We start from the raw sequence: 13,617 nt of genomic DNA, 5'->3' as shown, positions 1-13,617 counted from the left end.
GGGCTGAGGGAGGAGGCTTGCTTGTGCCCAGGAATTCAAGACCAGCCTGGGCAACATAGTGAGACTCTGTCTCTACAAAAAATTTTAAAAATTAACCAGGTATGGCCGGGCGCGGTGGCTCAAGCCTGTAATCCCAGCACTTTGGGAGGCCGAGGCGGGTGGATCACGAAGTCAGGAGATCGAGACTATCCTGGCTAACACGGTGAAACCCCGTCTCTACTAAAAATACAAAAAACTAGCCGGGCGTGGTGGCGGGCGCCTGTAGTCTCAGCTACTCGGGAGGCTGAGGCGGGAGAATGGCATGAACCCGGGAGGCGGAGCTTGCAGTGAGCCGAGATCACGCCACTGCACTCCAGCCTGGGAGACACAGCGAGCGCAAAAAAAAAAAAAAAAAATTAGCCAGGTATGATGGCACATGCCCATAGTCCCAGACACTCAAGAGGCTGAGGCAGGAGGGTTGTTTGAGCTGGGGAGTGAGATATGATCATACCAAGGCACTCCAGCCCGGGCAACAGAGCAAAAAAAAAAAAAAAAAAAAAAAAAAAAAAAAGTCAGTCTCAAAAAAGATAAAAGAAAGAAAAAGTAAAAAGTCATTTATCACAGTCTTCTTTTGGTATTTTTTATTCCTGTTAAGGAAAAAAAAATTTTCTTGTATCTATTAAAGCATGAAAAATGTGTACCATGCTCATTTTTATATTGAGATAATAGTGTTCTTCCTACTGATCTGCAAAGCTTGTTATATTAGGTATATTTACCACTTATTGCATATTTTTCAATTTAACATTTATATTTTATGTTATTTTGGAGGAGAATATGCAGAGGCTTTAAAATCCTATGTGGTCAAACCTATCTTTTCCTTTGCAATTTTTTGCACTGCATGTATGTTTTGGTACTAATTCCTATTTCAGAAAGCAGTTAAGTGATAACTTACATATGCATCTAGCATTTTATAAAAATTTATTTTTGGATTATGAAATAAGGCTCTAAACTGAATTATTTTTGAGTCATTAACTTTTCTGACATGAGAAGTTGAATTGATTCAAGATATACTGTTTACTTCACGTTAAGTTTTTCTACACATAGGGTATGTTTAGAGATTACTCTTTATTTTACTATTGTGATAGTTGTAGTTTATAGTGTTTTAAAATCATCAATGGCATACTCTCTCTTTTTAAAAAAAATTTAGTCTTATTCTTCTAGAGGAACATGAAAATAAATTTTGTCAGATGACTAATACAAATCCAGAACTAATTTAAGTCTCTAAAGTAATCAGAAGATCAGGTACTTTTACAATGGGCATTTTCAGATTACAGTTATCTGCCACTTCCAGTGGATCTTCCTTGTTGCATTCCACTGCCATAAGAGTGGGAGACTAAATAAACAGAGTTTCTCTAATTTCCCAATCTAAGTGCCATCATGGGTGTAGACAGGAGGAGTATAACTTCAGTTTCTCTTTGATCATCACAGTGCTGCAGGTGTGACCAACAGCCCCCCTAGAGGATCTGTTTCTGACCTAGATGTGTTTGGGTTCTGGGTGAAGATTTATTCACCTGAGATGTGTAGCCCCAAGGACATGAGTATCTATTCCAGAGATCTGGATACGCTAATTCCACTCAGATGGCATTGGTAGGGCTTTATTACTTTGTGGAGAAAACAAAGGCACTCCAGCCACCAAATTCTTGGAATACGGTCATCACTCAATCTCATGTCATGTCACATGGTGTTCCTTTTTAGTCAAAAATAATTTTCTTTTCTTTTTTTTTTTTTTTTTGAGACAGAGTGCCCCTCTGTCACCCAGGCTTGAGTGCAGTGGTGTGGGTCTCAGCTCACCACAACCTCCACCTCCTGAGTTCAAGTGATTCTTCTGCCTCAGCCTCCTGAGTAGCTGGGATTACAGGAACACGCCACCATGCCTGGCTGATTTTTGTATTTTTAGTAGAGACTGGGTTTCACCATGTTGCCAGGGTCTGTCTCGAACTCCTGACCTCAAGTGATCTGCCTGCCTTGGCCTCCCAAAGTGTTGGGATTACAGGCATGAGCCAGCACCTGGCTAAAGATAATTTTCTATAAAATTCTTCTTGCTCTTTTGTTTTGTTTTAGAAGCAGTCAGAATAAAATAAGTACATAACATCTCTCAATTTCTATTTTATATTTTTTTTCTGATTAATAAAGGAATATAAGCTCATCATGGCCCATTAAAAATACATTAATTCCCAGTTATACCTACCTGCTCAGCTTCTGGTAAATCTTGCGTCTTTGAATTTCTAATTTAATGCTTGTATCCTAAGTGCTTTTTTCACTTTTTGTGTCTAGTTAAAAAAAAAAAAAATTACTGAAATTCTACTTCTTAGGAAATTGACACATAAGATTTTGAACATATGATGTGAGGATATTTTAATAGATCATGTTTAGATAGAACATAATTTTCTAATACTTTGGGTTCTTTATAAATAATAAATGTAGAGGGAAAAGTAGGTAACACTTTGGTCAACCTGAAACTAAAAACAACAAGCCTTCTTTGGGAACCAGGAAATATGTACACATGTGTCCATGTGTGCACACGGACTTGCACACACACACACATCCTCTGCATATACAACTCCCTCACCCCACCACCCCCTTACACACACAGTCTTTTAGAAGCAGATGTAGGATTTGTTTGTAGAAATGCAGGTGCAAGAAGTTTATGGGAACCTTAGACCATTGCAGGGCAGTTACTCATTAGCCTCATTAGCTCAGTCCCTCCAGTAGGAGAAGTGAAGGTACCTTGCATTATTAAAAAGTAACCAAATCAGTGTGTCTTTGCTTTTAAGCATCCAGGTAGCATTCATTATTCTACAGGGCTATTTTATACCCCCAAGCTGCTAAACTGTTCTTTTATCCCACAGACTCCTATATGCCTAAACACTACATGAAAAAAGAAAACTCTTGATCTTTAACAGTTATGAAGTGCCTGCCTTCTGGCATCAGAAGAGAACAAAAACAGGAAATACAAACTGCAGGGTGGTTCAGTAAAATTACTGAGTTGTATAACAAAAAACAGTTTCATGAAGCCAAGACTTTGCCTCTTTGAACACTCTCTTTGTCTGACCATGAAACCAACAGAGCAGTGGTGTTTCTCAACTAGGACTTTTAGGAATCCAATGTCTACACTGTATTAAATAGATGCCCATGCTGGAGAGACCATCTTCTTATAGGTGACCCCAGTTCTTAGCAGAATGTGAAGCCCAGAGTTTGTGCTAAGTATTTGGTAAGAGAATGAATGGCTGGCAGGGCAGCTTGAAGGACTGATGAATATTTACGTTGTATATTTCTAGTGATGTAGCGGTTCATGATCATATGGTGTGGAGGATGGGCTCTTGCCTGCCTTTCTCATCTCTTGCCTTGTTGTAAGGACAGGGACTCAACTGACTGGAGGCTGAGGCTATCTGAGCACCATGCCCATCTGTATGTGGGAGCAGTATGCAATCAGAACAAATTTGCTGCTTTCTTCTGTGGAAGAGTTAGTTGATGTGCAATCAATGGCATATCAGTCTGTACTTCAATGCTGTGAGTTATATTCAATCTGCTTTAGTTTTTCTGAGTTGTTTTAATTCACCTCGTTTAGATTATACAACCTATTCTGCACTGGAATTCACAACCAGCCTAACTTCATCTAGCATTTGGGAACAGTGGCTCTTTACTCATATGCCTATTGTTGCAAAAGTACATGACTTTCACATTCCTGTTATTCCTTGGAAGCAAAGAGTCTCTGCTTTTTCTGCCTTTGATGTCTCTTTTTCTCTGTGCATCTGTTTTTCTGAGTGCTGTTGCTAGTATTTTATTCTCTACAACTCCCACCGTATATGGTGAATTTCTGTTTCTGTGTATTTGTGCAGGTATGTGCATGTGTGGAAGTGCAAGTGTGTGCCTATGCACATGAGATATATGGTTGTGTCTACCATAACATATATCACATCTGTTGGTACCTAGTTTGTGACAGATAATATGCTAGATGCCGAGATTACAATAACAAGATATAGTTCTTGTTTTTGAGAATTCTCATCCTTAGCAAAGAATGCAAACTGTAATTAAATCATTACACCACAATGAAATAATATATAGGTGTTTGTAAAATATATAAATGTAATTATACAGGCAAGGGGTGTTAGGAAAGGCTAAAGAAAGCAAGTACTATTTAATTTTGGCCTTGAAAGTTGAGTGGGAGGACAGTAGGACAGAAAACACAAGAACATTCCAAGCACCTGGGTGTGCAGTCAGGAAATTGTGGACGTGCACCACACATTTGGGGAACTGAGAGAAATAGTTTGGGCAGAGCACAGGGTTGACAAAAGGCAATTACTGGAGATGCAGCTAACTACAGTCAGATTTGGTTTTTTAAAGCAAAATTCTTTGAAAACTTTAAAAAGGTGTTCAATTATAAATATTATTACCTAAATGGTCTTATAGGTAAAGTTTATATAAACAGAAAGGAAGACAAATGGGTTTGCACAAGAAGAAATAAAATTTTTACTTTGTATTTTAAAATTGAAGAGTGGGCAACTGTAATGGTTTGGTTTATCACATCTTTCTGTAATTTATTCTTTTACATTAAAAGTTAATTGTTGATCTGGCACAAGATATCCTCAGTGAAAAAAATAGTAATTCATTGAAATTATAAGCTAGGCACCTCCTAATTTCTAAACTTTATTTCCTAGTTCTTTACAAATCATTCTGCCATAGGGTTCAGATCATAACTGTGCTTACATGCCTTCTATTTCCAAAGAGGTAGAAATGTGCAGGTAAAACTTATCTACCTGGGCTGATGGGATTTTTAATGTGTTCATTTTTAACTTGAAGCTGAATTTGAGGGCTGGAATTATTATGCACAAATAAAATTAGCAAAAATTGTAAGCCTAGAGTATACTAGGTCTTTAAAAAATGTAAGAAGGAAAATATTTCATATCAGTTATAACAGTAATTGAATATAACTTTAGTGAAATAATTTTTAGGGATATCATTTCTTTTAGTTTACTAAGAAAATGAAGATACTGCATCTTTAGTTATCTGCCAAAATTGCTTGCAGTTTTTCTATTTTAAAACTTTCATTAGCTTTTGCAACCTCGTTTTTGTTCCCTGCGATAGTGGAAAGCCGTATCTTCTAGCATCACCACAGGCCTGGGAACTCTGTGAACATGTCCTTACTTTAATTGACTTAAAGGTTATGTTAGCAAACCACACACTGTTCTTTCTTTCCTTTTTTTTTTTTTTAATGGAGTCTTGCTCTGTTGCCCAGGCTGGAGTGCAGTGGCTCTATCTTGGCTCGCTGCAACCTCTGTCTCCTGGGTTCAAGTGATTCTCATGCCTCAGCCTCCCAATAGCTGGGATTATGGATATATGCCAACATACCGGCGATTTTTTTATTTTTAGTAGACACAGGTTTCACCATGTTGGCCAGGCTGGTCTCCAACTCCTGATCTCAAGTGATGCACCCCACGTTGGCCTCCCAAAGTGCTGGGATTACAGGGGTGAGCCACTGCACCCGGCCGCAAACCACACACTTTTATATGAGCACTCCAAACCCTCTAGAAGCATCCCTGACAACTGACAATGGGAGCTTGTGAACATGTAGTCATAATTTAACCAGATTTGTAAACGGTCTTTTAGCACATCTGAAGATGTGGAAGAACTAATAATTGTTCTTAACTAAATTTCCTACAAACTTAATAAGACAGTTTTTGATATTTAATATCCAAGGTATGTTTTGAAATTTGATAATGCTGGCAAGCAGAAATGAAAATGAGTTTACTGGTAAGCATCTTCTCTTCCATACCAAGATTCTGGAAGCCAAAATACAACTGAAGGGCCTTTTAAAAAGAATCAGGTGGGCTGCAAAGAGAGGCTGAATGTGGTTCAGATAAAAGATATACCTGGAAAAGAATAAAGTTTGGATGATGGCATGCAGTGAGGAAGATTCTAAAAGTTCTATCTTTAAGTCTCCGTTCAGGTTTTTCCATCTTTTTATGCCTCAAAGCAATTATTGGCCTACCTGTCCATGTAAAAGAGTCATAAGAAGAGTAAAGTTTTATAATTGAACAAAGTATAAGTACAAACAATTTAAGGAACTTACCTGTCAATTCCTTTGCTACTTTCTGAAGTAGAAATCTCCATTCATAAATGTTTTGTAAATTGGCATTTTTATATATGGGATTTTCTTAAGCCAAGGTTTTCAATAGGGACAATTTTACTTTAGAACTTTAGACACAAATTTTTTGTTTTTTCTTTTTATTTCTGTTAAAATATCCGTGTTCCTTTTTCATCGTAACGATTTGCAATGTTAAAATCTCAAGTTTCAGGGGAGCTGGAAATGGAAGTCCATGTAATTTTGAGTATGGCATAGCAATGAACACTGACAATGCCAGAGCTGTAAGAGGAGTTTTGGGTTGCCAGAAGCACACTAGGAAACTGTATGACCAGCTTGTGTGCAATGCTTTACAGAAAAGGGCAGACCAGTTTCCAGCCCATTTATTCCTATAAACCTAGGGAGAAAGTTTACTGACACTCTAAAAGGAAAAGATTCGTCTTAGCTTGATATGGTTTCTGCACAAGCTTGGCAGAAACCATAACCTGCCATGCAGAAATAAAATGAAGCAAAAAATATACCCATTAGCAATATTTCTTTATATTCACAAGGAAGAACAAGTCTGGTGGATCTCCTAGATGAGTCTTACCCAGTGGATATGTTATCATAACCTAGTGGATGTTGGAAATATACATAATCAGCTTCTCAGCAAATGGTTGTGTCTGATTTGCCCCATTTTCGCCCAGTGACTTGTGGGTATCCCACAATGGGTGTCCTCCTTCCCTCTTTGTACAGCAATGTCTTCAGTTCCCAATCCCTGCTTTGTGACTTCATTGTCAACACTTGCACAAGCCAAGTGTAGACTCACAAGAAAGAGAAACTTCTCTTTAGGAACATAAACTATTAGATATAACCCTATTCATGAGATTATTTCATCACATCCAACTCTCTTCTAGATGCCTGAGATATGGATACTTCTTATTAACAAACAGCCTGATAAAATATTAACTTCATTAACTCAGTCCAATGATTGGCCTCTAGTCTGAGTCATAAAATATTTTCAAAGAAGATATTTTGTCACTGTCACATACGCATAGTAAACATAAACCAGTGGGGTATTGCTCATCGGGCTTTATTTAGGAGATATGAAATGCTTATTTCTAGCCCTTTTTGGATTATATGGAGGTTGACGAAGATGCCACAAAGTTTCTTCCCCCAATCAACCACTTTTTACTTATTTTTGTTTGTCTTTTTGTTCTTCTCATGCTACACTGATGTATAATTAGCCACTTTATGATTCTTCTTTCCATCTTTAATTTCCAGGGAAAATATTTAAGATAGTACAAGTTTAGACTATGAACAGAATATCCCCAATTCCATATTAATGAGGTAAAAATTAATGAGAGTCATTCACTCTTTCTTCACCTCACATGATGCCCAACTTAATGCTCAAAATACAGTTCCTATTCCAGTGGAGATACAAGGAAATCCACAACATGTGAACATTTTTGCTTTGTCCTTTGACTGTCTTCCCAAGATTTCTGTAAAACTAGAATCAACTAGATTAACTGTTTCCCCATACTTTCTCTTTTTTTCTTTTAGTTGTTCAAGTTGGTTTCCCATGTCTTGGAAAACAGGATGGGGTGGCAGCATTTGAAGTGAATGTGATTGTTATGAATTCTGAAGGCAACACCATTCTCCAGACACCTCAAAATGCTATCTTCTTTAAAACATGTCAGCAAGGTAAGCACTGATGGTGATTCAAGAGAAGACATGTTGTAAGGGCTTTAGGTGTGACTTGGGCCAAATATTTATATCTATACACACATACACACACACACGGTTTTTTGGATGATGGCTGTATAACTACAGCAATGGAAGGAGGAGATGATAAGCACAGGATTTAGCAACAGTACTAAGAAAGACTTTCTCTAACTTTGACCCCACTTTTAATATTAGGAATAGGAACCTTTTCAAAACACCTTTTCTTCCTCCCTCTCCACTCCTCCAACACAGTTGTTGGGAGTCCCAGTATATCTTACCTGTCGTCATGAATTTCCCCCCCCTTTCTTGCTCTGTTTGCTCACGGCAAGGTGGCTTGTCATTACCATCACTTCCCACTTGTCAAAGGCAACAGTAATATAACCCCTAACGAAAGCCTGATGCTGCTCACATCCATGGAGGACAGGGTGCCACCTCATGCCAGTGATTCCTACCAGGTCAAGGCCTCACTCAGTACCTCCCCACCACACCCCAGAAGCCCATTTAAACATAAAGGCCCAGGCTTCTCTCGCATCTGCATACAAGCTTTTCTAGCTCAGAATTTAAGCTCTGGAGCCTTTCAGTGCTCTAAAGATGCACCTATAAGTCATCTTACCCTCTGAAAGGGGAAAGGCAATACCATTCATTCAATTGCAGTGTGAATTTAACAAGGTACAGTAGATCCGTAGGAGGAGATGAAGGCAGAATAAAATTTGCCTTACCTTCTTCCATGAGCCCCCTACTATTGGAAGTAAGAGAGGCAAAATCTTACTCTGCAGCAGCTTTAGTGAAATCCAAGTGATATCGAGGGAATGAGTTGGAAGTACTGGTATTTGATCAATTACGATTAATTGGTGGGCTAGAACAGAAATGAACACTACTGTCTCATGCTGGCTGTGATTCACCCAACATGATTTCAAGGGTGTCCATATAAGCTTTGTTTCTCTCTGGTGAAGCTGAGTGCCCAGGCGGGTGCCGAAATGGAGGCTTTTGTAATGAAAGACGTATCTGCGAGTGTCCTGATGGGTTCCACGGACCTCACTGTGAGAAAGGTAAGACACAGAGCTGACTTCCCTTGCTCCCTTCCTAATGAACATGGATGTCATGCAGGAGCCCCATGTGGATTTTTAACACCTGAAATTATTTTTCTGGTCACAGGGGCAGAAAACTTTGGCACAATGCCTCCACTTTTTGTGGCCATTTGTGGCCATCTCCCCCAACTCATACCACTTCACAAATACAGCCACCGTACTTTGGCATAATCTTATGATAATTTTGAGGGTTTTTTTCTCCACTTAAGTTGGGTTTAAAAAGCTAGTATCACCACTGATCTGAAATTATTCCAATTAAAAGTAGCTTGATTCACAACGAATAATATATCTGACTTATGATGTTACAAGGCAAAAAAGTGGGTGAAAAGAATTTGTGTAGCAAGTACATCAATTTCAGGGAAATTAATTTTTAAAAATATATGAAAAAAGATAAGCATGGAAACGAATATTAATCATAAGATGTTTAAATACTAAGAGCTTATCTGACTAGAGTAAGCAAAATATTTTTCATCTTCAAGAAATAAGAATATCCTATGAGAGATAGTTAAAAAATAATTTTAAAATAAGTAAGAAAGAATATTTTCTTATTTTTCTTCTTTGCATTTATCTTGGAATTAGAAGATTAAGGAAATGGGGCAGACTGAACATATTTAACAGTTTTAAGAAGACTACATCTTAGTCAAATGATTCTGGGGAAAATTTATTCAGGTATTCAAATGGAACCAATCCAAAAGTCATCTCTAAGAAATTGGCTGAGAAATTGAAAAATAGCCTAATTTATACCACAAAAATAATATTAATATAGCAAACTTGTATCTCTGAAGAGTAATCATTTTAGAGTCAACCACAAAGCTTGAAAATGTAGACCTGTTGTATTATTGACATTTCAAAATGGTCCTGCTCCAAAATACCATTTGGCCTTAATCAGGGTTCTCTCTCCCTATAAGCCCTTTGCACCCCACGGTGTATGAATGGTGGACTTTGTGTGACTCCTGGTTTCTGCATCTGCCCACCTGGATTCTATGGAGTGAACTGTGACAAAGGTAACAGTTTCTTTGTAAGAACAAAGTTATTTTTACTTTAAAAATGTTTGATTAGAATGAGTTACTTTATATGTCCTCACTCTTCATAACAGCTCTGTAAATAGAGTGTATGGCTTAGGGTAAAGATGGCTGCTACAGTAACTGAAATCCCAATTTTAGTGTAGCGTAATAGCAAAAGTTTATTTTCATTCACAGAATGCTCCAGTGCATTTTGCCTGGTCAGTGGGCAGGGCAGCTCTTCTTCATGAAGTGACTCAGGAGCCCAGGCACCCTCTATCTGTGGTCCTGCCTAGAACTTTGGAACTCTCTAGATCCAGCCAATAGGCAGAGAAGGATTGAAGTAAGCACTGCTAAAAATAAGTAAATTAATTAAAAAATTTAAAGCCCTGGCCCAGAAGTTACCCACAAAACTTCCACACCTATTCCATAGGTAGGAATTAGCCTCATGGCCCTACCTGGATTCAGGCAGAAGAAATGTTGCCCCTGGCTGGACAGCTGTCTCCCACTGACATCTCATGTTATGTGAGCGGAGTGCAAATTTTTGTGAACAATTAGCTGGTCTATGCCACATGGAATTTTGGTATGTCCTAAATCGGTTTTGTGGGTGAACTTCCAAGGCTAAAATTAAACAACCTGCTATATATTGCCTAACCTAGAAGTTTACTGACTCCTGATTCAATACTTTGCTCACAAATCACATCCCAGAGAGATCGGGTTCTTCCTTCTCAACACTGCAGCCACACAGCCAGATTTTACTCTTAGTAAGTGTATTCAAACTTGGCCCTAAAATTGCTGAATGATTCATACTCTTTACAAGATACTTGTTTATTTTGCCCAGTTCACATCTTTTAAGTGGAAAAAAATAAAGACTATGCTGTGAAATTTGTATATTTAATAAAGTTATCTTTGTGTTAAAAATGCTAAGTGTATAAATAGAGCATTGTTTTTTGTCAATAAACATATAAGTTAAGATGGAATAATAAATTTTATTCTTGAAAAGTGTCTCTTTAGTGATCACTCAGTTAGTACCAAATAAGATTGCCATGAGCAGTTTTTTGTTGTTGTTGTTGTTTTTTTAAAGGAAAGAGCCTTCAGTATGAGTCAGAATAATTTATGGTTGTTTACTCTTTTATGATGATACAGTTATGTGATTTTACTCTGAACATCTTTTGAGATATGTAAAGTATTATCCATCTCATCCTAGATAAGCAAAGTGAGGTTTATGGAACTTGAGTCGGTTGACCCAAATTCATATCCTGCACTGTACCATGTTGCCACCCAGGCTACCTAATTCAGCCCTCGATTCTTCCACAAGTGACTCTGAACCTGGGCAGGCAACTTGATCTCTGTGTGGACCATGCTTTTTCTATCTCTAGACTTGGAATTAAGCTACTGACCCTCCTGTCCCTCACCCCTGAGCTATATATAATAACTATATTGAGATAATATGTGAAAGCATTTCTGCCTTTTTAAAAGTGGTCTTTTAAAACTATAGTATTGGATTAAAAAACCTTTTTTAATGTGTTTTCATAAAGAGTAAGCACTATTTACTCTAATAAGAATTAACAGCCAGTGAGTAAAATTCATTACCGTGAATCTTTTTGTCTAAATTTAGCATTCAGTATCTCTGCTATTTTAAAACTGGGCATTCTAGAGCAGAATTAAACTCTTATGACCTCAAAACTATTAATAAATAACACAAATCCTCCAGAGATTTAGTTGAAAAACTCATATATTCACAAGAGACCTTCTTACGTAGGTGTGGCCATTGTTGGTGTGGTTTGCAAAATGGAGTGTCAATTGCAGTGTTTTTCTAGTGCTGTGGTGTCACAAACACCACATGGTCACTGTTAAAGTAATATATCTATCTATATTCCAGTATATATTATATTTTATAATATTTTATCTTTCAAATGAAAGATTTTCCTACTCATCAGACTCCAGTAACTTCTTTATTCTTTTATAAAGTCTGTTGAAATTCCACTTGGTCTCACTGGAGATCTGGGAATACTAAAAAAATTTTTTTTCTACCTCAACAAAACGTGCTTTTATTCTCCAGGAAGGAATGTGTGGAGGCTCTGGAAAAATGATTTAATTACTACTGTGGAGCTAGACCTCAGCACTATCTATTTGAACAAATATTAAAGAATAACTTTCATTGGCCCTTGGGACATCACAACCTTTAGGACCTAAGGAGTTTAGCATTGGCCAGTGGGGCCTCAGCCCCAGAGAAACATACTTCATGTCTCTAGCTGCTTGTTTTTGTAATCAAGAATCATTGAACAACAGAAATGTAGAGAAACTTGCTCATGACAATACAATAGCATACAAGTACTAAGAGTGTGGCCAAGTTATATAACAACTTTGCCGAATTCTACCATTGCATTCTACACATCAGTAATTGGGCAGTGCCCATGGGACACGGGCCAAGTGGGCACTGATCCCAAAGTTTTTCAGGGCACTGATCTCATCGTTCCCTTTTATCTCCAAGAGAAACAGAAGTGAGAAGACAGGGCACATTTACAAAAACAACTGTCCAGCCTTAGCAATACTGCAGCAAAGAGGAGGCCCCAAGAGCTGGTTCTCCTAAATCCTAAATCCCATACCAAAATACTACAACTCCCTTCCACGTTAAGAGGCTTGATTTTTTTGTGACCTGTGTGGGCAATGTAGCGAGACTCCATCTGTACAAAAAAATTTCAAAACTTAAGTAGGCATGGTAGTGTACACCTTTACTCCCAGTCACCTGGGAGGCTGAGGCAGGAAGATCCCTTAAGCCCAGGGGTTTAAGGCTGCAGTGAGCTATGATTGTGCCACTGTACTCCAGCCTGGGAGACAGAGCAAGACCCCGTCTCTTTCAAAAAACAAACAAACCAAAAAAAAAAAAAGAGTTTTGATTTTCCAAAGTGAGTACAGCACTGCCTTCAACTGGGAGATCTTTGTGATTTTAAACACAATTTATCATCTAAGAAGCATGATATTCATAGAACATTTTACTTGGTGGACTTTTTTTCCACAAAGAAAACATACACTTAGAACTTTTGGATTTCTTTTCTGATTTTCCTACTGGAAGCTTACTTTAGCTTTTGTTCATCTATAGCGAATTTTGGCCAATTTTATATGGGACAAGAACAAATAGGTCATATAACTGGAATTGCTAAAAATCCAAGCTCTCATTTTAATTTCCTTTATAGAATGAGCCAACTTGTCTCTTTTTAGATATTTCCTCTCCTCCTCTCCCCATTTATCCATCCTCCCTCTATTTTAGGTGCTAGTGAGCAGTGAAATTCCAGAAATTGACACTGTGAGAGAAGGTTTAGATGAATCACAAAGTGTGATTACTACCTGGATAATCTGGTTATTGGGCTCCCACTATGATACAGCCAACTTCATTGTCGTCTGGTCCATGCTGTGGCCACACTCCTACCTATGGCATCTCACCTGGGCCCACATTCTTTTTCTGAATACAGTTACTCTTTTCTCCAAAAGTCATAAAAGTCTATTTTTTTAAACAATCCCATTAAGATAAACCTTTGTTCATCTTATCCTGAAAGAAAGTAGCTTTTTTTCTTTGTCAGGTCCTGATATTTATGACTTCTCTTTTATCTATTCCAAAGTAAGTCTTCTCCTTTTTACTCTTCCTTTATCCTCCAATCTGATGTTTACAAAAAAAAACATCCTTAGGTTTATACCATTCTTC

The 13,617-nt window shown here is 37.8% G+C and overlaps 1 protein-coding gene across 2 annotated transcripts in view; it reads left to right on the top strand.

Moving 5' to 3' along the window:
• Positions 1 to 13,617, top strand: part of WIF1 (WNT inhibitory factor 1) — a 71,692-nt gene that overhangs the window by 45,430 nt on the left and 12,645 nt on the right. For both annotated transcript variants that reach the window (XM_015431156.3, XM_015431154.3), the window contains exons 4-6: positions 7,664 to 7,804; positions 8,779 to 8,874; positions 9,822 to 9,917. In XM_015431156.3, the coding sequence (XP_015286642.2) occupies positions 7,664 to 7,804; positions 8,779 to 8,874; positions 9,822 to 9,917 (333 nt within the window). The remainder of the gene's footprint in view (positions 1 to 7,663; positions 7,805 to 8,778; positions 8,875 to 9,821; positions 9,918 to 13,617) is intronic.

The sequence above is a fragment of the Macaca fascicularis genome, chromosome 11, assembly GCF_037993035.2.
Source record: "Macaca fascicularis isolate 582-1 chromosome 11, T2T-MFA8v1.1".
Classification (NCBI taxonomy): Eukaryota; Metazoa; Chordata; class Mammalia; order Primates; family Cercopithecidae; genus Macaca; species Macaca fascicularis.
This window is presented reverse-complemented; position numbering and strand designations above follow the sequence as displayed.